General features: G+C 46.0%; 1 protein-coding gene and 1 long non-coding RNA gene across 3 annotated transcripts in view; both read left to right on the top strand.

Moving 5' to 3' along the window:
• The window catches only part of PGPEP1 (pyroglutamyl-peptidase I), a 76344-nt gene extending 62100 nt beyond the window's left edge, over nucleotides 1–14244 (top strand). For both annotated transcript variants that reach the window (XM_060784896.2, XM_067473515.1), the window contains 3 exons: nucleotides 4529–4645; nucleotides 6620–6852; nucleotides 10155–14244. In XM_060784896.2, the coding sequence (XP_060640879.1) occupies nucleotides 4529–4645; nucleotides 6620–6852; nucleotides 10155–10347 (543 nt within the window). In that variant the 3' untranslated portion in view covers nucleotides 10348–14244. The remainder of the gene's footprint in view (nucleotides 1–4528; nucleotides 4646–6619; nucleotides 6853–10154) is intronic.
• Nucleotides 14245–17790: 3546 nt separating this feature from the next.
• On the top strand, nucleotides 17791–22658 carry LOC137097981 (uncharacterized). The gene is made up of 2 exons (XR_010910527.1): nucleotides 17791–17878; nucleotides 21526–22658. It is a non-coding gene; the product is annotated as an uncharacterized lncRNA (long non-coding RNA).
• Nucleotides 22659–26852: the final 4194 nt, after the last annotated feature.

Genomic DNA, 26852 nt, shown 5'->3' with positions numbered 1-26852 from the left:
CACTGGTGGAGTTTGGGGAAAATAGAATCTTGATATTTGGGAGTTGTAGTTGCTGGGATTTATAGTTCACCTACAATCACAGAGCATTCTGAACCCCACCAGTGATAGAAATGGGCCAAACCTCCCATACAGAACCCCCATGTGAGCCACAGCAACGCGTGGCAGGGGACAGCTAATAATAATAATAATAATAGTAATAGTAATAGTAACTTACTTACTTAGGCGATCTCTCGTTGTCTGAATAGGATAGTCTTCTAGGATCAGTGTACTGACAGTGGATCTGTAGGTGACTGTGGAGCCCTATTCTTGATCTGCATCTTCTCCCGCAGTGAGGGCATTGGTTTCCAGGTGGAAGGAGGTCCCGGTTGAGGTTGGCTTGACACGCCTTCCTCTTGGCACGTTTCTCTCTTTTGCCCTCCATTCGTGCCTCTTCAAATTCTGCAGCACTGCTGGTCACAGCTGACCTCCAGCTGGAGCGCTCAAGGGCCAGGGCTTCCCAGTTCTCAGTGTCTATGCCAGAGTTTTTAAGGTTGGCTTTGAGCCCATCTTTCAATCTCTTTTCCTGTCCACCAACGTTCCGTTTTGCGTTCTTGAGTTCAGAGTAGAGCAACTGCTTTGGGAGACGGTGGTCGGGCATCCGGACAACTTGACCGGTCGAGTGGAGTTGATGGCGGAGGACTATCGCTTCAATGCTGGTGGTCTTTGCTTCTTCCAGCACACTGACATTTTTCTGCTTGTCTATCCAAAAGATTTGCAGGATTTTCCGGAGACAGCGCTGATGGAATCGTTCCACGAGTCGCACGTGACATCTGTAGACAGTCCACGTTTCGCAGGCATAGAGCAGGGTTGGGAGGACAATAGCTTTATAGACAAGCACCTTGGTATCCCTACGGACGTCCCGGTCCTCAAACACTCCCTGCTTCATTCGGGAAAATGCTGCACTTGCCGAGCTCAGGCGGTGTTGTATTTCAGTGTCAATGCTGACTTTGGTGGAGAGGTGGCTGCCAAGGTAGCAGAAATGGTCAACATTTTCTAATGTTACACCATTAAGCTGTATCTCTGGCATTGGAAAGGGATTGGCTGGTGAGTGCTGGAAGAGCACTTTGGTTTTCTCCATGTTCAATGACAGGCCGAGCTTCTCGTATGCTTCTGTGAAGGTGTTTAGAGGGCTTGTAGGTCTTCTGAATACGCACAGATGACATTGTCATCAGCATACTGGAGTTCTATAACAGATGTTGTAACCTTGGTTTTGGCTTTCAGTCTGCTGAGGTTATATAGCTTGCCGTCTGTCCGATTGATGATTTCCACTCCAGTGGGAAGCTTCTTGTCAACAAGATGAAGTATCATAGTGATGAAGATGGAAAATAAGGTTGGGGCAATAACACATCCCTGTTTCACCCCTGATTCCACCTTAAATGGGTCACTTTGGGAGCCAAGATGGTTGCCGTCATGTCATCATGGAGGAGCCACAGGATGTTCACAAATTTGTTAGGGCACCCGATTTTTTTGGAGGATGGTCCAGAGAGCACTGCGATAATTAATTAATATTACTATTTATAGTAATAATATTAATAATAATAGTAGAAACCCAAAGGGCCATTGCAGAGCCCCTCAGTATGCTTCATAGGGCCCCAAACGCTCCCCGGAGCACACTTTATGAACTGCTGATTTACACCCTGTACAACTCTATAGTTTTGTTTGGCATCCAATGGCCACATTTAGTAACTTGAAAATCCTGATGACGTCAAGGTCATAAGGTTATACAGCTTTGAGGAACAGTCAACTAAGAGTTACATCAAATCATAGCCCTGAGCAATGGCAGTCAAAGCGATGCCAAACTGCATCTGTTCAATAATGTAGATCAGGGCTCCACAAACTTTTTAAACAGAGGGCCAGGCCACAGTCCCTCTAACTGTTGGAGGGCCAGATTATAATTTGAAAAAAACATGAATGAATTCCTATGCACACTGTACATATCTTATTTGTAGTGCAAACAACACTGAAAAACAATACAATAATTAAAATGAAGAACAATTTTAACAAATATAAACTTATTAGTATTTCAATGGGAAGTGTGGGCCTGCTTTTGGTTGATGAGATAGGATTGTTGTTGTTGTGGGCTTTCAAGTCGTTTCAGACTTAGGTTGATCCTGAGCGAGGGCCGGGTAAATGACCTTGGAGGGCCGTATCCGGCCCCCAGGCCTTAGTTTGAGGACCCCTGGTCTAGATGCAAATCCACAAACTTGCAAGCGTCTTTGCCGACCCTCTCTTGTGTTGGGCCAGTGGGGATCTGCATCCCTTGTGCGCCTGCTATGCTTCTCCATGCGAAAACCTCCCTTTGTGGATTTACAAAAGGCAGCAGGCGACGTCGGGACAGGCAAGGAAGCATGAAGGAGGGCTGGCCTTGCCGTCTTTCTCTGGTGGAGATTTCCATCTGTAATGCAGACCACGCTCACTGGGGCGTCTCTGGGAAGGGGGCTGAAGCGCCGCATGGTTGCCTCCGTCCCAAGTTGGATCTCCCAAGGTCTGTGGAGGGCACATGAACCCAATGACAGGCCTTGTGTTCAGGTGTTGGTTGTGAAACTCTTGCACAGGCTGAGTTGCAAACATCCAACTTATAAACAACCCGTAGTTAAGAACACTGGGACTGAATCCTAGATTTGGACGAGACCCCCACCGGCTATCCAGCCATCCTCTTTCTGCCAGGCAGGAAAATACAATCAAAGCCCTCTTGATGGATGGCCACCCAGCCTCTGCTTCAAAACTTCTAGACTACAGCTTTCCATCTGAAGGCTACCGTTACTTGGTAGCCTTCGGCGATTTTGCCCCATTCTTTATCCTTTACCTTCTGTTTTTCTGAGTAAATAATGTTTTGTTTTGTTTTCTTTGGTTCAGCTCTATTTTTATCCCCAACTAGCCATCCCCTGCCACGCGTTGCTGTGGCCCAGTCTGGTGATCTGGAAAATAAAGTAATGGTTTCTAATATATGTAATTCCTTTATGCTTGTGGGTAAATAGTATTCCATGTTGTTTCTATGTCAGTGTTGATGTGGAGAGTGTCTGGTTTGTCCACCCTGGAACATGCAACATATAATTGTCCTTCTTTAGGGGTCCCTTTCAAATCTATGATACTACGAGGGATATTTTTTAAGTAAGGTCCGTTTTGTTGTAGACGAGCGCGTGCGTCGTGTACCGGCATGTCCCGGGAACAACTGTGCTCAGTTTCTGCTCTGTAGCTAACCTGTACGGTTCTGTCTGTGCTTTAAAAATGTTTAAGAATATCAACTCACCCGCCGCATGTGAGGTTCGCTCAGTGATACGGTTTTTGTCAGCAAGGAACCTGCCTGCTGCAGAAATTCATCGACAGATTTGTGAAGTGTACGGTGATACTGTTATGAGTGAAAGCAAAGTGCGTAAGTGGGTACGACAATTCAAGGATGGCCGTGACAATGTCCATGATGTGACGACGTGAAAACGGCAGTGAACTCTTGGTTATCGGAGCAGGCGGCAAGTTTTTATGAAGAGGGTATTTTAAAATTGGTTCAGAGGTATGATAAGTGTTTGAACAAACTTGGCAACTATGTCGAAAAATAGAGTGAAGTATGTACTTTCTGAAAATAAATTTACTTTTTTGAAATAAACTTTTGTTGTGTACTTATGCTCCCACGGACCTTACTTAAAAAATACCCCTCGTATATGTGTGTGTGTGTGAATCATATCTATCTATCTATATCTCTATATCTCTATCTAGCTATCAATATATGGCTGGATGGCTCTTTGTCAGGAGGACTTTGATTACATTTTCTTGCCCTGATGAAGGGAGTTAAATTGGATGGCCTTAAGTATTTTCTGTTGGCCATGGGGGTTCTGTGTGGGAAGTTTGCTCCGATTCTGTCGTTCATGGGGTTCAGAATGCTCTTTGATTGTAGGTGAACTGTGAATCCCAATGACTACAACTCCCAAATGTCAAGGTCTATTTCCCCCAAACTCCATCTGTGTTCATATTTGGGCGTATTGAGAGCTTGTGCCAAGTTTGGTCCAGATCCATCATTGTTTGAGTCCACAGTGCTCTCTGGATGTAGGTGAACTACAACTCCCAAACTCAAGGTCAATGCCCACCAAACCCTTCTAGTGTTGTCTGTTGGTCATGGGAATTCTGTGTGCCAAGTTTGGTTCAATTTCATCGTTGATGGAGTTCAGAATGTTCTTTGATTGTAGGTGAACTATAAATCCCAGCAACTATAACTCCCAAATGACAAAATCAGAATTTGAGTGATGTTCACTCCTTGTGTTGTGAGACGTTTTGTTGCCAAATTTGGTGTGATTTTGTTCATTGGTTCTTTTGTTTTTAAGGTACTCATTACGCACAGAGCATTTATATATATATAGATATTTCCTCCATCTCGTTCTGGATAAGGCGTCTGTTCCAAGGGAAGCCTGCTGGGAAATGAAAGTCCATATCTGTGGCGTATCTTCTTTTCCTCCCTCGGCTGCCTCTACTCACCTTGTCCTTCTCTTTGCTTTTTCAGGAGCTGGAGAAAATCGGCCTCGGAGAAGATGTGGACCTTCACGTTTATGAAATCCCCGTGGAGTACCAGGCAGTGCAGAGGCTCATTCCAGCCCTGTGGAAGAAGCATAGCCCACAAGTGAGTGGGGGCCCCTGGGGTAATCCCGGAAAACAAGGTCCGGGCCTGACTCGCTGGGAGTCCCATCTCTTGTGTTTCTCACTGTCACAAGTCCCGTCTCTTGTGTTTCTCATTGTCACGAGTTCCGTCTCTTGTGTTTCTCATTGTTGCGAGTCCTGTCTCTTGTGTTTCTCATTGTCATGAGTGCCATCTCTTGTGTTTCTCATTGTTGTGAGTCCTGTCTCTTGTGTTTCTCGTCGTGAGGCCCGTCTCTTGTGTTTTTCATTGTCGCGAGTCCTGTCTCTTGTGTTTCATATTGTCACGAGTTCCGTCTCTTGTGTTTCTCATTGACGCGAGTCCCATGTCTTGTGTTTCTCATTGTCTCAAGTCCTGTCTCTTGTGTTTCTCATTGTCACGGGTGCCGTCTCTTGTGTTTCTCATTGTCATGAGTCCCGTCCCTTGTGTTTCTCATTGTCGCGAATCCCATCTCTTGTGTTTCTGATTGTTGTGATTCCCGTCTCTTGTGTTTCTCATTGTCATGAGTTCCGTCTCTTGTGTTTCTCATTGTCGCGAGTCCCATGTCTTGTGTTTCTCATTGTCTCAAATCCCGTCTCTTGTGTTTCTCATTGTCACGAGTGACGTCTCTTGTGTTTCATATTGTCACGAGTTCAGTCTCTTGTGTTTCTCATTGACGCGAGTCCCATGTCTTGTGTTTCTCATTGTCTCAAGTCCTGTCTCTTGTGTTTCTCATTGTCACGAGTGCCGTCTCTTGTGTTTCTCATTGTCACGAGTCCTGTCTCTTGTGTTTCTCAGTGCCACGAATCCTGTCTCTTGTGTTTCTCATTGTCGTGAGTCCCATCAATTGTGTTTCTGATTGTTGTGAGTCCTGTCTCTTGTGTTTCTCATTGTCATGAGTTCCGTCTCTTGTGTTTCTCATTGTCTCAAGTCCCGTCTCTTGTGTTTCTCATTGTCACGAGTGACGTCTCTTGTGTTTCATATTGTCACGAGTTCAGTCTCTTGTGTTTCTCATTGTCGTGAGTCCCATCAATTGTGTTTCTGATTGTTGTGAGTCCTGTCTCTTGTGTTTCTCATTGTCATGAGTTCCGTCTCTTGTGTTTCTCATTGTCTCAAGTCCCGTCTCTTGTGTTTCTCATTGTCACGAGTGACGTCTCTTGTGTTTCATATTGTCACGAGTTCAGTCTCTTGTGTTTCTCATTGTCGTGAGTCCCATCAATTGTGTTTCTGATTGTTGTGAGTCCCGTCTCTTGTGTTTCTCATTGTCATGAGTTCCGTCTCTTGTGTTTCTCATTGTCTCAAGTCCCGTCTCTTGTGTTTCTCATTGTCACGAGTGACGTCTCTTGTGTTTCATATTGTCACGAGTTCAGTCTCTTGTATTTCTCATTGTCGCGAGTTCCATGTCTTGTGTTTCTCATTGTCTCAAGTCCTGTCTCTTGTGTTTCTCATTGTCACGAGTGCCATCTCTTGTGTTTCTCATTGTCACGAGTCCTGTCTCTTGTGTTTCTCAGTGCCACGAATCCTGTCTCTTGTGTTTCTCATTGTCGTGAGTCCCATCTCTTGTGTTTCTGATTGTTGTGAGTCCCGTCTCTTGTGTTTCTCATTGTCATGAGTTCCGTCTCTTGTGTTTCTCATTGTCTCAAGTCCCGTCTCTTGTGTTTCTCATTGTCACGAGTGACGTCTCTTGTGTTTCATATTGTCACGAGTTCAGTCTCTTGTGTTTCTCATTGTCGCGAGTCCCATGTCTTGTGTTTCTCATTGTCTCAAGTCCTGTCTCTTGTGTTTCTCATTGTCACGAGTGCCGTCTCTTGTGTTTCTCATTGTCACGAGTCCTGGCTCTTGTGTTTCTCAGTGCCACGAATCCTGTCTCTTGTGTTTCTCATTGTCATGAGTCCCATCTCTTGTGTTTCTGATTGTTGAGAGTCCCGTTTCTTGTGTTTCTCATTGTCACAATTCTCATCACTTGTCTTTCCTGCACAGCTGGTAGTCCATGTGGGCCTCTCAGGCATGGCCACCACTGTGACGCTGGAGAAATGTGGCCACAACGTGGGGTACCGTGGCTTGGACAACTGCCGCTTCTGTCCGGGCTCCCATTGCTGCGTGGAAGGGGGCCCTGAGTGCATCGACTCGATCATCGACATGGACGCCGTGTGCAAGCGAGTCTCAGCGCTGGGGCTTGATGTGGCAGTCACGATATCGAAGGATGCCGGCAGGTAGGCCAGAGATCTCTTAGTTCCTCTTTGGTTACGATTGGATCCTGGGAAGAAGAAGGGCTTTGGATCAGGGAGGAGGATAGATATGCACCTCTGCAGAAGTGTCCAGGATTCATATCCTATCTCCCGGTCAGGCTTAAAAGGACTGGAGTGGTTTTGATTAAAAATATGTCTCGTTTCCTCAATGATGATACAACGCAGATCCCATTATCCCTAACACAAATTGCTAGTGTTTCGGAAAGACTGAGCAGGTGAGTGAATGGGAGTTGAGCTTCTTTTTCATTTATGTGAGTAGCCTTCCCACAGTTCTAATTGTATGTTGTCTTATTGATAATGTTATGTGTTTATCGTTTATGTTCTATTTTAATTGCTTGTATTGTTGTGATTATTGCCTGTATTGTTGTGTTTGGGCTCGGCCTCATGTAAGCCTCACCGAGTCCCTTGGGGAAATGGTAGCGGGGTACAAATAAAGTGTTATTATTATTATTATTATTATTATTATTATTATTATTGTAGCCATGTTTGGAATATATGTCTCGGTGTGTGTTGGTGGAACACTCACGTTGGTTGAGGACAGAGAGGAAGACCACTCTGGACAGGTGGTGATACCTCAGAAAGAATTGTAATAGAAAGAAAGGCCAAACAGAAAGCTGCTTTCATGCCCCATGCTAAGGTCTTCATTACTCATAATGGGTTGCTAAATGAACATTGCAGGAAGGAAGAAAAAATATCAGGAGGAACAGGAAGAGAAGTTCATGGCATTGGTGTTTCCAAGAGCCATTCTGCCAGACAGGAAGACACAGCCAAAGCACTTCTAAAATATGCCGATCCATGTTTAGAGATCTCTGCAAAAGGAGGTTTCACCACCCTCTGAGGCATAAGTATATGGAGCTTTGGGACATGGAACATTTTGCATGCAAAGTAGAGAATCATAGACTTGGAAAGGAACTCCAGCTCTCTTTTGTCGCACAAGAATATGCCATTGAAGCACTCCCGAAAGAGGCCAATCCAACCTCTGTTTCAAGACCTCCAAAGATGGCGAATCCGCCACTCTTCAATGCAATCTATTCCACTCTTGAACAGCTCTTGCAGTAATAATAATAGTCACAATTAGGTGGAATCAGATTTCCATTTGAATCCATTGCCTCATGTCCTAGGTGCTGGAGCAGCAGAAAACCAGCTGTCTCCATAATCCACATGGCACCCCTTTAGATATAATATAATACATATTGCCTCTCCGTTTCCTTGTCTCCAATCTAAGCCTCTCCCCAGCTTGTTTGGCCATTCTTTGCCAAACTTGATTATAATACCTTTGACCACATTGATTTGCAAAGTGATGCAACCATACATGGAAAGCATAGCATGTTTAGAGACATCAGGCACACAGAAAGGAAGAAAAGACCCTGCTAGGAAGCTGGGAAGTGGAGCATAGCCAGGAGCAGCCGTACGTTGTGCAAAGCAACCCAACCGTGCTTGGAAAGTGTGGGATGCTAAGCGACAGGAATGAAGGAAGGACCCCACTAGGAAGCCAGGAAGTGGAGCATAGCCAGGGGCAGCCGTACGTGGTGTAAAGCAACTCACTTGTGCTTGGAAAGCATAGGATACAAGTGTGGAGGAAGGAAGAAAGGAGCCCGCTAGGAAACCAGAAAGTGGAGCATAGCCAGGAGCAACCATATTTGGTGCAAGATGACCCACTCGTACTTGGAAAGCATAGGATTCTTAGTAACAGCAAGCACACAGGAATGAAGGAAGAACCCTGCTAGGAAGCCAGGAAGTGGAGCATAGCCAGGAGCAGCCGTACGTGGTGTAAAATGATCCAACCATACTTGGAAAGTAAAGGGTGCTTAGACAGCAAGGGCACAGGAAGGAAGGAAGGACCGCAGTAGGATGCCAGGAAGTGGAGCATAGCCAGGAGCAGCTGTACGTGGTGCAAAGCGACCCACCCATGCTTAGATAGCAAAGGATGCTTGGCGACAGTAAGGGCAGAGGAAAGAAGGAAAGACCCTGCTAGGAAGCCAGGAAGTAGATCATAGCCCGGAGCAGCTGTACATGGTGCAAAGTGACCCAACTGTGCTTGGAAAGCATATGATGAATTGCGACATCAAGGGCGCAGGAAGGCAGGAAGGACCCTGCTAGGAAGCCAGGACGGGGAGCATCACTAAGAGCAGCTGTATGTGGTGCAAAGTGACCCAATCGTGCTTGGAAAGCCTAGGATGCTTAGCAAGAGCAGAGGAAGAAAGGAAGGACCCCGCTAGGAAGCCAGGATGTAAAGCATAGCCAGGAGCAGCCATACATGGTGCAAAGTGACACAACTGTGCTTGGAAAGCATAGGATGCTTAGTGACGGCAAGGGCAAAGGAAGGAAGGAAGGACCCTGCTAGGAAGCCAGGATGCAGAGCATAGCCAGGAGCAGCCGTACATGGTGCAAAGCGACACAACTGTCCTTGGAACGCATAGGATGCTTAGTGACAGCAAGGGCAGAGGAAGGAAGGAAGGAAGGAAGGAAGGAAGGAAGGAAGGAAGGAAGGAAGGAAGGAAGGAAGGACCCTGCTAGGAAGCAAGGATGCGGAGCATGCTTAGTGACATCAAGGGCACAGGAAGGAAGGAAGGGCCCCGCTAGGAAGGCAAAGAGGAGCATAGCCAGGAGCAGCCGTACATGATGCAAAGTGATCCAACCATGTTTGGAAGGCGTAGGATGCTTAGTGACAAAAACACAAGGAAAGAAGGCAGGAAGAGGAGTATAGCCAGGAGCAGCCATACATGGTGCAAAGCGACCCAACCGTGCTTGGAAAGCATAGGATGCTTAGCGACAAGAATGAAGAAAGGACCCTCTAAGAAGTCAGGAAGTGGAGCATAGCCAGGAGCATCTGTACATGGTGTGAAGCGACCCAACTGTGCTTGTAAAGCATAGGATGCTTAGCGACAAGGACACAAAGAAAGAAGGCAGGAAGAGGAGCATAGCCAGGAGCAGCCATACGTGGTGTAAAGTGACCCAACCGTGCTTGGAAAGTGTACGATGCTTAGCGACCGGAATGAAGGGAGGACCCTCTAAGAAGCCAGGAAGTGGAGCATAGCCAGGAGCAGTCAGATGTGGTGCAAAGCAACCCAACCATGCTTGGAAAGCGTAGGATGCTTTGTGACAGCAAGGGCACAGGAAGGAAGGAAGGGCTCCACTAGGAAACCGGGAAGTGGAGCATAGCCATGAGTGCTGGCAGTCGGAAGCATCCTAATCCTCCTTGTTGTTACCCCTTCCTTCCTTTGCTGAACCCCCATTTCCCTCCCATCCCGCTGTCTTTTCTGCAGGTACCTCTGTGACTTCACATACTACACCTCCTTGTACCAGAGCCATGGCCGGTCGGCTTTTGTCCACGTGCCCCCGCTGGGGAAGCCTTACAGTGCCGAGCAGCTGGGGCGGGCCCTCCGTGCCATCATAGAGGAGATGTTGGCTGTCTTGGAGTGCTCAGAAAGCAACATCAACTGCCACAACGAACACTGAGCACGGACCAATGCTCCCTCCCCTCGGTTCTCTCACTCTTGCACTTCTGAAAAAACAAAAACAACAAACAAAACAAACCCCTAAGGGAATCCTTCGTAGAGGCCTGTTTTTGTGGAATCCGGGGCGGGGATTGCTGGCGGTGTCCGACTGAATCTGGCAGAGGATTCCGCTGTCTTCTTTGGCTTTGCTTCTCATTCCTGCACTGCAGGGCTGGTCTCACAGAAGCTGCCTTGGCCTTGGGAATGGGAGTCCCCCCTCTGAACGGAGATCCTCTCTCAAGTGTACAATTGGTTCCACTGTTGGATATCCAAAGGGTCTCCTGCTTCTGAAGAAGCCGTGCTCAGTCTCCCCACAAAAGAGGGCTTCTGTTTCTGCCGCATCTGAAGCGTACGCCACCATTTCTTGAGGCTGCACATCTTTGGGACCCTTGAGGAAACTCAGTAGTAGGAACAGGGTGGGCAGCACCTCGTACACGCCAAATAATCTTGGCAGTGTTTCTCTTTTTTAAAAAAAGGGACCGATGTTCTTTGAATCTTGCCTTTCTCAAATCCGGCAACCACATACCTCTGAAATGCACCGCGTCTGTTCTGGACACCTTTTTTTCCAAGCATCTGCGGGAGGGGAATATCTCGCACCCTCTTTAAGACAACTGGTGGTTTTCTTTTCCCTTCTCTTTGTGTCTCCTGCAAACCTCTCACCATCCCCAGTGCCTCCGAGGTGTTCAGACACACTCGCCTTCCCTTGTACCTTAAGCAAGATTGGAGACCTCCTTTTGTAAAGCCTTCTGCTGCACTGGGAGGGCCCTGGCTGTGGGTGCCAGCTTTGGGAGAGCCGTGCCCATTCCTTGATGGCTGCAGTTGAGCCCGTGTTGGGAGGACAAGGCTCGCTTGGACCCATAGCCATTTGCGATGGATAGACAGACGGACTCTCCTCCCTCCACCCTGCTTCCCGTTCCCCTCAATCCCGCAGCCTGCGTTGGACTTGCCCTCTTCTCAGCTTTGCAGAAAATACCCTGCACTTTCCCCCCTTTTTTTCTTTTTAGCCTGGTTAGGGTGTAATGCGCGAACAAGAGATTAAAGATTGTTAAAGGAAAGAAAATATTAACCGAAGTGTACAACACAGCACTCTAAGCGATGGGACGCGTTGACCGAGTTCCCGGCAAAGGATGGTTTGAGGCAGTGGGTTGGTAGGGGGAACTTAAAATAAGTCTCCCCCGCCCTCTATTTTTCTTTCTTTCCTCCTTTCTCACATGCTTGCAAAAAAAAAAGTCACTCTGTGCTTCCTATCAGTCTTCTTTTGTGTTTAATCGTTGACTGGTTGGGCTTTTATCATAACTCTCAGTGAGAGCCGCCCTGTGTTTGTTGACTTGCAAGACCCAGAAGGAGTTCATGTAGCAGCCGCTGAATCCCTGCTTAAAACTGCAAGAAGAAAACACCCCAATTTGTCTTCCTAAAATGTGGCCCTCCCTCCGCCCAATGAGTCTGTTTGGCCAACAGGTGCCCTGCATTCCTTTGACTAATTTATTCTATTTAATATTTTGGTCTTATCCCATGCTGCTGCTTTTTAAAATCTTTTTCAGCTGGGCGAGGACAACAATATCTAGGAGAAAGAGGATCTAGATGTTACTTCCCACCCGTTGGTTTTGGAAGGAATTCGCTCAATTGTGGCCTTGTAATATATTCCCATTGGACAAACGTTCCAAACTGAGCGGTTGTCCATTATGCTGTGTGTTTTACTTGAGTTCATTCCTGGGGGGCTGCCATCTTGTCTTGAGTAGGATCGGGAAGCAGTCAGTGGTGACCAGACTGGGAAGTGGCCAGCGGTGACCGGACTGGGAAGCGGCCAGCGATGACCGCTATATTGAATTCAAGTAGACAAGTTCAAGTTCACCCTGGCTTTCCAGGGTGGTTTTTGCCCATACTAAAGCTTTGTCCTTCACAGGAAAGCCATAGAGGATAATGTATCCCTTTAAATCTGTCCTATTAATATCTAGAATTTCCCTTGTAATATCCCAGATTTCCTCCACTTTTCATTTTCCCCTCCAACCTTTGCCACCGGTTGCAGGAGACTTTCAACGTCCTAAGAATGCTTTCTAAAGGAAAACTGCCCTGACTGGATTGCATTCTGGTTACGGCCTGCTCAACTCAATGTACTGCATTATTTTGATGTGCCTTTGAGCCATTTTTTGGACTTAACGGCCCTCCTTGGCAAGGCTTGCTCCGACAGGATTTGCCACGGCCTTCCCCAACGAGTCTCCATTTGAACCCTAGAGTCATCCCACAAGCGCCAACACTACACCAATATACTTTGTGTATTTAGCATGCTATATTAATTTCCCATTACTAAAATAGGTGGGGCTGCTCTCCTTTCCCTGTAGACCCTCACCATGGTGCTAATTTCAATGTCTGAACCTTTCCCAGGTGAGGAACGCCCACTTGTACCTTCTTCCTTTCAAAACACCCTGAGTCCCTCTGGGGAGATAAGGCAGTCTACAAATAAAGTTTTATTATTATTACTAGCTCGGGTACCCAGTGTTGTCCGGGTTATTTGAAAAAAATAATTTTTTAATTGTCCAAAATGCATAAAGTTATAGATGAACTACAACTGACATCATGTCAGGTTAACCCTGAGAAATTCCACCAGTACTTAGTTTGTTATGTTGGGCAAGTTTGCTCTGGATGCACCATCGGTGGGGTTCACTATGCTCTCTGGCTGTAGGGTGAACAATTCCCACCATGGTGAGTCAGTCCCCTCAGACCCCCTCCAGTAGCTTGAGTTAGTCATGGGGGTTCCGTGTGCCAAATATTGTCCAGGTCCATCATCAGTGGATGTCACAGTTTTTCTGGTTGTGGGCGAACTACAACTCCCAGAAAGCAGTTCCCCCCAAAACCCCTCCAGTATTCAAATTTGGGCATATCAGGTATGCATGCCAAGTTTGGTCCAGAATCATCTTTGTTTGGGTTCATAGTATGCGCTGGATGTAGGTGAACTGCAACTCCTATAAATCCCTCCAAAGACCTCCAGTATTTTTGTTGGTCATGGGGTTCTGTGTGCCAAGTTAGTTCCAGGTCCATCATTGGTGAAATTCAGAGTAGTTTTAGATTGCAGTTGAACTATGCATCCCAGTATCTACGACTCCTATAAATCATGGTGAATTCTCCCCAAACCTCCCCAGTATGTTCAGCTGCTGATCATTTCCTCTGTTTGCTGTGTCCCCTAGAAAAGAATAGGAAAGGGTTAAGGGAGAGGCAGTGGGTGGGGTCATGCAAATGCCACATCAATGGAGATAGCAAGGAACACTGGGATGTCTGTGGCAGAGGAAACACATAATCTAGGATGAAATTGTCCCCATATGAAAGCCTTCACTTGGGTGGTGGACAGCATGGTGTTTGTGGAGGACAGTGGCAGGGCTCTACATGTTTACGGCGCTCTCTATAACCTGCAATGTCATTGGAGAAAGGGCCATTGGCGTCTCCTGAGTGGTCGGAGCCATAGGTGTTTGTGGAAGTGGGAGCCTGTCAGTATAAGTGGACACCCCAGCCACACACTCCCATTCATATTTTCACTTTTATTATGTGTATAGATAGATTATTATTTCCTTTTGTTATGGTTTTGGAGCCATGAGGCCCCAATACGCACCCGCTTCACTTTGGCGACCCATCGTTCTCCACTTCTCAGGAACTTGGCTTTTGTTCCAGCATGTTCCTTCTTTCCTTCTTCTTTTTTTAACCTTTGCTAGCTAGGAATTATACTTCTGTCCTTTTCCCCAGGTTTTGCGAGCCCATGTTTTAATTGTAGGGGACGGCGGTTTGTTTGAAGAACCTCTCGTCTTCTGTAGCCAGCACTTGCATAATAATATTTTTTCCCTGCATTAAACTCATTTTATTTAACCTGTTACACATTTTTAAAAGGGTTTTATTTCATTGCTTTGCTGTCTTTGTTGTTCTTCTTCTCTCCTGGCCTCTGATTCAGCGACCATGGCTTTGCTTACTAACAAAATGTAGGCAAAATCCATTGAATGTGGCTTCTGGATTCATTGAGATTCTTTTGACAGAGAAAGGGAAGACAAGCCCTTGTTGTTGTTATTGTCATCACACACAAAAAATATAAACTAAATAGAGCATTGGTCCAGTCTGCCCTCCATGTCCACAGCTTTAACCTTTTCAAAAGGAAATCATCAAATCATCAAAAGGCTATCCTTGAGATCTGCTGGTTGGAGTCCCAGCGTATCTACTGGGAGAACAAGATTATCCGAATAGAGAAGGATACCACCAAAGAGATTAACAACATGAAGTCTGAATTTAAAGAGACTATCCCATCACCATTGAGATGATAGGAAAGGACCGAGGTGATAGGAAATGACTGAGGTGATAGGAAAGAACCGAGGTGATAGGAAAGGACAGTGGTAATAGGAAACAACAGCGGTGATAAGAAAAGACCAAGGTCCTAGGAAAGAACTGAGGTGATAGGAAAGGACCGAGGTCCTAGGAAAGGACTGAAGTGATAGGAAAGGACCGAGGTGATAGGAAAGGACCGAGATTATAGGAAAGAACCGAGGTCCTAGGAAAGGACTGAGGTCCTCGGAAAAGACTGAGGTGATAGGAAAGGACCAAGGTCCTAGGAAAGGACTGAGGTGATAGGAAAGGACCAAGATCCTGGGAAAAGACTGAGGTGATAGGAAAGGACTGAGCTGGTAGAAAAAGACCAAGGTCATATGAAAGAACTGAGGTGATAGGAAAGGACAGCGATGATAGGAAACAACAGCGGTGATAAGAAAGAACCGAGGTCTTAGGAAAGGACTGAGGTGATAGGAAAGAACCGAGGTCCTAGGAAAGGACTGAGGTCCTAGGAAAAGACTGAGGTGATAGGAAAGGACCGAGGTCCTAGGAAAGGACTGAGGTGATAGGAAAGGACTGAGGTGATAGGAAAGGACCAAGATCCTGGGAAAAGACTGAGGTGATAGGAAAGGACTGAGCTGGTAGAAAAAGACCAAGGTCATATGAAAGAACTGAGGTGATAGGAAAGGACAGCGATGATAGGAAAGGACAGCGGTGATAAGAAAGAACCGAGGTCTTAGGAAAGGACTGAGGTGATAGGAAAGAACCGAGGTCCTAGGAAAGGACTGAGGTCCTAGGAAAAGACTGAGGTGATAGGAAAGGACCGAGGTCCTAGGAAAGGACTGACGTGATAGGAAAGGACTGAGGTGATAGGAAAGGACCGAGGTCCTAGGAAAGGACTGAGGTGATAGGAAAGGACTGAGGTGATAGGAAAGGACCAAGATCCTGGGAAAAGACTGAGGTGATAGGAAAGGACTGAGCTGGTAGAAAAAGACCAAGGTCATATGAAAGAACTGAGGTGATAGGAAAGGACAGCGATGATAGGAAAGGACAGCGGTGATAAGAAAGAACCGAGGTCTTAGGAAAGGACTGAGGTGATAGGAAAGAACCGAGGTCCTAGGAAAGGACTGAGGTCCTAGGAAAAGACTGAGGTGATAGGAAAGGACCGAGGTCCTAGGAAAGGACTGAGGTGATAGGAAAGGACTGAGGTGATAGGAAAGGACCGAGGTCCTAGGAAAGGACTGAGGTGATAGGAAAGGACTGAGGTGATAGGAAAGGACCAAGATCCTGGGAAAAGACTGAGGTGATAGGAAAGGACTGAGCTGGTAGAAAAAGACCAAGGTCATAAGAAAGAACTGAGGTGATAGGAAAGGACAGCAATGATAGGAAACAACAGCGGTGATAAGAAAGAACCGAGGTCTTAGGAAAGGACTGCGGTGATAGGAAAGAACCGAGGTCCTAGGAAAGGACTGAGGTCCTAGGAAAAGACTGAGGTGATAGGAAAGGACCGAGGTCCTAGGAAAGGACTGACGTGATAGGAAAGGACTGAGGTGATAGGAAAGGACCGAGGTCCTAGGAAAGGACTGACGTGATAGGAAAGCACTGAGGTGATAGGAAAGGACCAAGGTCCTAGGTAAGGACTGAGGTGATAGGAAAGGACTGAGGTGATAGGAAAGGACCAAGATCCTGGGAAAAGACTGAGGTGATAGGAAAGGACTGAGCTGGTAGAAAAAGACCAAGGTCATATGAAAGAACTGAGGTGATAGGAAAGGACAGCGATGATAGGAAACAACAGCGGTGATAAGAAACAACCGAGGTCTTAGGAAAGAACCGAGGTCCTAGAAAAGGACTGAGGTGATAGGAAAGGACCAAGGTCCTGGGAAAAGACTGAGGTTATAGGAAAGGACTGAGGTGATAGGAAAGGACCGAAGTCCTGGGAAAAGACTGAGGTGATAAGAAAGGACCGAGGTCCTAGGAAAGAATTGAGGTCCTAGAAAAGGACAGGAGATAGGAAAGGACCGAAGTTGTGGGAAAAGATGAGGTGATAGGAAAGGACCGAGGTCTTAGGAAAGGACTGAGGTGATAGGAAAGGACTGAGGTCCTGGGAGAAGACTGAGGTGATAGGAAAGGACTGAGGTGGTAGAAAAGGATCAAGGTCCTAGGAAAGGGCCGAGGTTTTTTTGGGGTTTTTTTGGTCGTGTCAGGAATTACTCCTGGTGTGAGAGAATTGGCTGTCTGCAAGGACGTTTCCCAGGGGACGCCTGGATGATTTGATGTTTTTATCATCCTTGTGGGAGGCTTCTCTCATGTCCCCGCATGAGGAGCTGGAGCTGGTAGAGGGAGCTCATCCGCCTCTCCCCGGATTTGAACCTGCGACCTGTCCTGCCGGCTCAGGGGTTTAACCCACTGCGCCACTGAGGTCCTAGGAAAGAAGCGAAGTCCTTGGAAAGGAATGAGATGATAGGAAAGCACCAAGGTGATAGGAAAGGACCTCCATTGCACATAATGAGATGTATTTGGGTAGAATCCTAGAACTGAAAGAGACCCCAAAGGGCATCTGCTCCTATCCCCTTCTGCCTTCATTTGGGAAAAGCACAATCAAAGCACCTCTGACAGATGGCCAACCAGTCTCTACATAATAATAATAATGATAATAATGATAATGATGACGATGTTGGAAGACATATTTGGGTTGAATCCTAGAACTGAAAGAGACCCCGAAGGGCATCAAGTCCAACCCCCTTCTGCCTTCATTCAGGAAAAGCACAATCAAAACACCTCCAACAGATGGCCATTCACCCTCTGCATAATAATAGTCCTCTTTGTCATCACATAGTTGGAGACCCCCAAAGACCATCTAGTCCAAATGACTTCTGTCTTCCAGGCAAAAAAAGCTCAATCAAATCACCACTGACAGATAACCCTCATGTTTATCCATAGGGGGTCATGGAACCGATGTGAAGGGACCCTATTTGACTACATTGATATATATAAGATGTAGGACTGTTGCTCTTCTGGGTCTCATTCCAAATATATTGAAATATCTTGCCAAAGGGACAATTTGCTGCAGTTGCCCCGAACCTTTACTATTCTGTTACCCCCCCCCCCCCCTTGCCATTAAGGTGATCCATCAATGTGTAAGTTTCTCGTTTTCCTGGTTCCGACATTAAGTTGTGGCCCTCGAATGCCACTAGGTGGCGGCATTATATAGTGAATTGACCATTTGCATTGACCATTTACTGTGTTTCCATGTCTGCAGGTTTTCAGGATTATCTTTGTCTCGCCTGGCAAAGTTTCTGGGTTTTCGGTCCTTTCGTATCACCTCGGTCCTTTCCTATCACTTGACCCTTTCCTATCACCTTGGTCTTTTCTAATCACCCTGGTCCCTTCCTATCATCTTGGTCCTTTCCTATCACCTCGGTCCTTTCCCATAACCTCAGTCCATTCCTATCACCTCAGTCCTTTCCTAGGACCTCGGTCCTTTCCTATCACCTCATCTTTTCCCATGACCTCAGTCCTTTCCTATCTCCTCAGTCCTTTTCTAGGACCTCAGTCCTTTCCTAGGACCTTGGTCCTTTCTTATCACCTTGGTCCTTTCCTATCTCCTCAGTCTTTTCCTTATCACCTCGGTCCTTTCTCATAGCCTCACTCCATTCCTATCACCTCACTCCTTTCCTAAGTCCTCAGTCCTTTCCGATGATCTCAATCCTTTCCTATCACCTCAGTGCTTTCCTAGGACCTCGCTCCTCTCTTAGGATGTCGTTCCTGTCCTAGAACCTCAGTCCTTTCCTAGGACCTCAGTCCTTTCCTATGACTGCACTCCTTTACCCCAGTCCTTTCCTATCACCTTGGTCCTTTCCTATCACCTTGGTCCTTTCCTATCACCTCAGTCCTTTCCTATCACCTCGGTCCTTTCCTATCACCTCGGTCTTTTCCTATCACCTCGGTCCTTTCCTATCACCTCATCTTTTCCCACGACCTCGGTCCTTTCCTATCTCCTCAGTCCTTTTCTAGGACCTCAGTTCTTTCCTTGGACCTCGGTTCTTTCTTATCACCACTGTTGTTTCCTATCACTCGCTCCTCTCTTAGGATGTCACTCCTCTCCTAGAACTTCAGTCCTTTCCTATCACCTTAGTCCTTAACTATCACCTCGGTCCTTTCTTATCACCTCGGTCCTTTCTCATAGCCTCACTCCATTCCTATCACCTCACTCCTTTCCTAAGTCTTCAGTCCTTTCCGATGATCTCAATCCTTTCCTATCACCTCAGTGCTTTCCTAGGACCTTGCTCCTCTCTTAGGATGTCGTCCCTGTCCTAGAACCTCAGTCCTTTCCTAGGACCTCGGTCCTTTCCTATGACTGCACTCCTTTACCCCAGTCCTTTCCTATCACCTTGGTCCTTTCCTATCACCTCAGTCCTTTTCCAGGACCTCAGTTCTTTCCTTGGACCTCGGTTCTTTTATATCACCACTGCTGTTTCCTATCACCCGCTCCTCTCTTAGTATGTCACTCCTCTCCTAGAACTTCAGTCCTTTCCTATCAGCTTAGTCCTTTCCTATCACCTTGGTCCTTTCCTATCACTTCAGTACTTTCCTATCACCTCGGTACTTTCCCATAACCTCAGTCCAATTCTATCACCTCAGTCCTTTCCTAAGACCTCAGTCCTCTCCTATGATCTCAATCCTTTCCCATCACCTTGGTCCTTTCATATCACCCCGATGTGAAGGGACCCCATTTGGCTACATTGTCCTATATAAGATGTAGATTCTGTCATCCATGGCTTGAAAATAATGATAATGGCAAGGAAGCATTGTAGCCTGAAATAGCAGGGCCTTGTTTAGAGACTTTGTCGTAATCACTCTATGCAAGCCATAGAATCAGAAGGGACCTCCGGATGTCATCTAGTGCAGGGCAAGCACACAAGTAAGGCACTCTTGAAAGAAATTCATAACCTCTGGACAGTGGATTGCCAAACGCTGTTGCTCTTCTGGGTCTCATTCTAAATATATTGAAATATCTTGCCAAAGAGGGACAAGCTGCCCCAGTTGCCTCGAACCTTTACTATTCTCTTACACACACACCCCTTCGCCATTAAGGTGGATCCATCAATGTGTAAGCTTCTCGTTTTACTGGTACCGACATTAAGTTGTGGCCCTTGAATGCCACTAGGTGGCGGCATTTCATAGTGAATTGCCCATTTCCATTAGAAACTGTTACATGTCTGCAGGTTTTCAGGATTATCTGTGTCTCGCCTGGCAAGGTTTCTGTGTTTTCCGGAAACTTGAGAGCTGCAAACAAATCTGTGTGGGGCAGAATGAAAATATTTTCCTTTTCACTCTTTCTACCTTCTACTTTTCTTCCTTTCTCTTCTTTTCTTCTTTCTTTCTTTCCTCTCTCCCTTCTTCAGCTTAGAGGAGGCCTACTTCACAATGTCTCCATGGGAACATGCTTTTTTTGGGGCTCTTTTGCACCTTTCTTCCCTTCATGAAATCTCTTCACCGGTCACTTTTCTTTCCTAGTGACATCACAGAGGGCCACTTCACCTAGATGAAGCGAATCCAGTGATGCCACCTAGCAGCAGCCTTTGTGGTACAAACAGACAGACAGAGATAAATTGATGTGATTTGCAGTACTTTTAACTGCTATGGCTCCATGCGCTGGGCTCCTGGGAAGTATAGTTCTACAGACCCTTTTGCTTCCTTTAGCAAGGATCTTTTTCACCACAACAAACTACATCTCCCATAAAATGATGCCAAATGGCACCAGTCCTTTCCTAGGACTTTGGTCCTTTCCTATCAGCTCAGTGCTTTCCTAGTACCTTGCTCCTCTCTTAGGATGTCGCTCCTCTCCTAGAACCTCAGTCCTTTCCTTGGACCTCGGTCCTTTCCTATCACCTCAGTCCTTTCCTAGGACCTCGGTCCTTTCCTATCACCTCAGTCCTTTCCTTGGACCTCGGTCCTTTCCTATCACCTCAGTCCTTTCCTTGGACCTCGGTCCTTTCCTATCACCTCAGTCCTTTCCTAGGACCTCGGTCCTTCCCTATGACTGCACTTTTTTCCTATCACCTCGGCCCCTTCCTATCACCTCGGTCCTTTCTGATGATCTCGATCCTTTCCTATCACCTCAGTGCTTTCCTAGAATCTCGCTCCTCTCTTAGGGTGTCATCCCTGTCCTAGAACCTCAGTCCTTTCCTATCACCTCGGTCCTTTCCTATCATCTTGGTGCTTTCCCATAACCTCAGTCCAATCCTATCACCTCAGTCCTTTTCTAGGACCTCGGTCCTTCCCTATGACTGCACTCCTTTACTATCACCTCGGCCCTTTCCTATCACCTCAGTCTTTTCCTATCAGTTCGGTGTTTTCCTATCACCCCAGTCCTTTCCTATCACCTTTGTACTTTCCCATAACCTCAGTCCAATCCTATCACCTCAGTCCTTTCCTAAGACCCCAGTCCTTTCTATGATCTCAATCCTCTCTTATCACCTTGGTCCTTTCGTATCACCCGATGTGAAGGTACCCCGTTTGACTACATTGTCCTATATAAGATGTAGATTCTGCCGTCCATGGCTTGAACATAATGATAATGGCAAGGAAGTGTTGTAGCCCACCATATCTGAGCCTTGTTTGGAGATTTTGACGTAATCACTCCATGCAAGCTATAGAACCAGAAGGGACCTCCAGATGTCATCTAGTGCAGGACAGGGCACACAGTTAAAGCACTCCTGAAAGAAACTCATAACCACTGGAAAGTGCTTTTCCAAACACTGATGCTCTTCTGGGTCCAATGTGTAAGTTTCTTGTTTTCCTGGTTACAACATTAAATTGTGGCCTTGAATGCCACTAGGTGGCGGGATTGCGTAGCGAAGTGACCATTTGCATTAGAAACTGTGTTTACATGTCTGCAGGTTTTCAGGATTATCTGTGTCTCGCCTGCAAGGTTGCTGGGTTTTCCGGAAACTTGAGGGCTGCAAACAAATCTGTGTGTGGCAGAATGAAATTATTTTCCTTTTTGCTCTTCTACTTTCCTTCCTTTTTCTTCTTTCTTTCTTTCCATTCTCCCTTTTTCAGCTTAGAGGAGTCCTACCTCACAGTGTCTCCATGGGAACATGCTTTCTTTGGGGCTCTTTTCTTCCTCTCTTCACCGGTCACCTTTCTTTCCCAGTGACATCACAGAGGGCCACTTCACCTAGCTGAAGCAGCAGCCTTTGTGGTACAAACAGACAGAGAGACATAAATTGATGTGATTTCCAGTACTTTTAACTGCTATGACTCCATGAGCTGGGCTCCTGGGAAGTATACTTCTACGGAACCTTTTGCTTCCTTTAGTAAGGATCTTTTTCACCCATAAAAGGATGCCAAATGGCACCAGTCCTTTCCTAGGACTTTGGTCCTTTCCTATCACCTCAGTGCTTTCCTAGAACCTTGCTCTTCTCTTAGGATGTCGCTCCTCTCCTAGAACCACAGTCCTTTCCTATCACCTCGGTCCTTTCCTAGGACCTCGGTCCTGTCCTAGGACCTCGGTCCTGTCCTAGGACCTCGGTCCTTTCCTATCACCTCACTCCTTTCCTATCACCTCGGTTCTTTCCTATCACCTCGGTCTTTTCCTTTCACCTCGGTCTTTTCCTATCACCTCGGTCTTTTCCTTTCACCTCTGTCCTTTCCCATAAATAACCCCAGTCCATTCCTATCACCTCAGTCCATTCCTAAGATCTCAGTCCTTTTGTATGATCTCAGTCCTTTCCTATCACCTCGGTCCTTTCCTAGGACCTTGCTCCTCTCTTAGGATGTCGCTCCTATCCTAGAACCTCAGTCCTTTCCTATCACCTCAGTCCTTTCCTATCACCTCGGTCTTTTCCTATCACCTCGGTCCTTTCCCATCAATAACCTCAGTCCTTTCCTAAGACCTCAGTCCTTTCCTATCACCTCGGTTCTTTCCTATCACCTCAGTCTTTTCCTATCACCTCAGTCTTTTCCTATCACCTCTGTCTTTTCCTTTCACCTCTGTCTTTTCCCATAAATAACCCCAGTCCATTCCTATCACCTCAATCCATTCCTAAGACCTCAGTCCTTTTGTATGATCTCAGTCCTTTCCTATCACCTCAGTCCTTTCCTATCACCTCAGTCCTTTCCTATGATCTCTATCCTTTCCTAGGACCTCGTTCCTCTCTTAGGATGTCGCTCCTCTCCTAGAAACTCAGTCCTTTCCTAGGACCTCAGTTATCACCTCAGTTCTTTTCTATCACCTCGGTCCTTTCCTATCACCTCTGTCCTTTCCCATAAATAACCTCAGTCTATTCCTATCACCTCAGTCCTTTCCTATGATCTCAATCCTTTGCTATCACCTCAGTGCTTTCCTAGGACCTTGCTCCTCTATTAGGATGTCATCCCTGTCCTAGAACCTCAGTCCTTTCCTAGGACCTCGGTCCTTTCCTATGACTGCACTCCTTTACCCCAGTGCTTTCCTATCACCTCAGCCCTTTGCTAAGTCCTCAGTCCTTTCCTATGATCTTAATCCTTTCCTATCACCTTGGTCCTTTCCTATCACCTCAGTGCTTTCCTAGGACCTTGCTCCTCTCTTAGGATGTCGCTCCTCTCTTAGAAGAAAGAAGAAGAAGAACTTTATTTTTCTACCCCGCCTCCATCTCCCCAAGGGGACTCAGGGCGGCTTACCTGGAGCCAAGCCCAAGCAACATACAGATTAAAAGCAAAGACAAACAGCAAATTACAAATTAAAATAGCACAAACAGCATAACAGTAATAAACAAGTATCAAGTAACAGCGAACCAATTTTGGAGGGGGGAAAAAGGCCAACGTACATATTGATTAAAGGGTAAATAGTTCAATAAGGTGGATAGGAACATAAATGGCACAGGAGATACCATGAGAATAGAGCAATTAAACAGGATCAGGATCATCTCAGTTTATCTTACATATATGAATAATGATGTAATATAGGAATTCAGATTAAATGGTGAAAGCAGATCACAATTTAATCTGAATTCCTATATTACATCATTATTCATATTTCCTATCACATTTCCTTTCCTATCACCTCGGTCCTTTCCTAAGACCTCAGTCCTTTCCTACCACCCCAGTCCTGCCCTTTCCTTTCCTTTTCCAGGGGCTGAGAAAGTGTGACCCACCCAGTAAGTTTCCAAACACTGAGGGAACACTTGATGTTTCTCTCCTGCCCCACGGCTGACCTTCAGCACCAAATGATCTTTGGGTTTTGGAATGCAAAGCATCCCCCTTTCTGTCTTCTGCCCTTTTATCTTTGGCCTCAAACCAAACCAAGCTGTGGAATCTTAAGAACTTCTTTTCTTCTTTTGTCAACATTTCTCCCCTTTTGTTTTATGGCCTGTCCCTTCTGACATAAACACACCGAAAAAAAGGCTCATCATTCTTCGCACTTCTTCTTAAGGTTCTAGTTATCATTCATTTCAACCAAAGCTGCAGTTCATAGCTGGTTAAGACCCAACAAAACACAGATATCACAAAACCAAGTTATGCTACGTTTACATTCATTTACTATTCAAATACTATTACAGGTTGAGCCTCACTTATCCATAATCCAAGAGTTTGGGATTTTAGAATATATATGTATAGCCATGATCGATAAACAGATAGGTTACTTGTTTTTGTAGCTACCTGAAGGTTATTTTATGCACAATGCAGGTTGAGTGCACAGTCTATATAGGCACATATATATGCAACTGGGATACAATTCTGTGCCAATACCTATGGAAACCAGAGGGAAAACGGTGGTGGGTTTTAGTCTCATGGCACCATCTTGAGCTGCCTCCAATTGGGTCAGTTGGTGAATATTTCCAGCTCCGGCTTCTTACGAAATTTCCTGGCCTCAGAGCCATTTACGGGGCCAGATTTGCAAACCATAAAGCATCCCATGTCCAAACACTGCTGTCCCATAAAATTTCTCCCTTTCATTCAAACTTTCCTGGATTCCCGGCTGGCCGATGATTCAAAAGGATTCTCCGTCAAAGGAAAAAATCCCCAAATCGTTTTTTTCCGCCGGGAGCGAATTCCTCGCCATATTTGATGCAGGAATGTCTTAGAAAACATTTGAAAGAATGCGTTGCGTGCATTATTATTATTATTACCAGCTTGGGTACCTGGCATTGCCTGGGTTATTAGAAAAGGTTAATTTTTAATTGTACAAAATGCATAAGGTTGTGGGTGAACTACAACTCACATCACGCCAGGTTAACCCCGTGAAACTCCATCAGTACTCAACGTTTGTAATGTTGGGCAAGTCTGCTCTAGATGCATCATGGGTGGGGTTCAGTGTGCTCTCTGGCTTTAGGGTTAACTACAACTCCCACTATGGTGACCCAGTCCCTTCAAACCCCTCCAGTAGGTTGACTTAGTCATTAGGATTTTGTGTGCCAAGTTTGGTCCAGGTCCATCATCGGTGGAGGACACAATTTTTCTGGTTGTAGGTGAACTAAAACTCCCAAAAAGGAAGGTCAGTTGCCCCCAAACCCCTCCAGTAATCAAATTACGGCATATCAGGTCTGTGTGCCTAGTTTGGCCCAGATCCATCTGTGTTTGGGTTCACAGTGCTCTTTGGCTGTAGATGAACTACAATTCCTCCTCCCCCCCCCCCCCCCAGTCAAGGTGAATTTCCCTAAAGACCTCTAGTATTTTTTTGCTGGTCAAGGCAGTTCTGTGTGCCAAGTTTGGTCCAATTCTTTGGTGGAGTTCAGAGTGCTCATTGATTGCAGGTGAACTATAAATCCAAGTATCTATAACTCCAAAATGCCCAGGCCATTTCCCCTTAAAATCCACCAGTATTCAAATTTCAGCATATCAGAAATGTGTGCCAAGTTTGGTCCAGATCCATCATTGTTTGGGTTCATAGTGTGCTCTGGATGTAGGTGAACTACAACTCCTGTAAATCCCTCCAAAGACCTCCAGTATGTTTTGTTGATCATGAGAGTTCTGTGTGCCAAGTTAGTTCCAGGTCCATCATTGGTTGAGTTCAGAGTGCTCTAAGGTGAACTATACCTCCCACTACTTACAACTCCTATAAATGATGGTAAATTCTCCCCAAACCTCTCTAGTATGTTCGGTCGTTGATCACATCCTCTGTTTGCTGTGTCCTGTAGAAAATAATAGGAAATGGTTATGGGAGAGGCAGTGGGTAGCAGTGGGTAGTGTCATGCAAAATCCATACCAATGGAGAGAGTAAGAAACACTGGGATGTCTGTGGTGGAGGAAACACATAAAATCTAGGATGAAATTGTCCCTGTATGAAACCTTCACTTGGGTGGTGGGCAAGATGGTGTTTGTGGAGGACACTGGCAGGGCTCTTGCACATGTTCATGGTGCTCACTAGAACCTGCAATGTCATTGGTGGGAGGGCCATTGGTGTCTCCTGAGCAGTGGGAGCTATAGCTATTTGTGGAGGCAGAAGCCTGTCTTGAGTACCCATGGGAAGAAAGGCGGGATATAAATAAATAATCTATACACATAACAAAAGTGAAAATATGTATGTACATATTTTCACTTTTGTTATGTGTATAGATTATTTATTTATATCCCGCCTTTCTTCCCATGGGTACTCAAGGATCTGCTGCTGAATTGTGTTTTATCTCACAATTCAGCAGCAGATCAGTTGCACAACTTCAGCGCTTTCCAGTAGCTTCTTCCTGCACAGTATTTTCAGTCAACTGCTCCCACAAACTGCAGTCACTCTGGAACTCTTTTACAGACACTTGAGCACATGCCCGGCCATTGTCAGTTTTACCATTGTCCCCCCCCCCCCCCCCCCCCAATCTAGATGACACTAAAAACTTACCACTGCACACGGTTATATCTTGTCTTAGCAGACAGGTCCCTTTAATAAGTTACACAGAGCCTTTGGCAAACAGCGTTACAGCACAAGGAGAGAGAATACACTGTACATGACTTCCTTATATACATACAATTCTGTATATTTACACATAGCAATCTCTGATTGGTTCCCAACTCATTGACTTAACTCAAACCCAGGATTGCATCATTAACACTCATTTGGACTAGGCCAGAACACATTCCCCAATTGATGTCCTATATACAGTTAATGCATGACTCAGCATTTCCAATAGAAGCCTATTAGCAGTGCATGACTCAGCTATATTACATTACAATACATTGTAAAACCTGACAGAG

Source organism: Anolis sagrei, chromosome X, assembly GCF_037176765.1.
Source record: "Anolis sagrei isolate rAnoSag1 chromosome X, rAnoSag1.mat, whole genome shotgun sequence".
NCBI classification, from domain to species: domain Eukaryota; kingdom Metazoa; phylum Chordata; class Lepidosauria; order Squamata; family Dactyloidae; genus Anolis; species Anolis sagrei.
The sequence above is the reverse complement of the archived record's forward strand: the minus strand, read 5'-3'. Positions and strand labels throughout refer to the sequence as shown.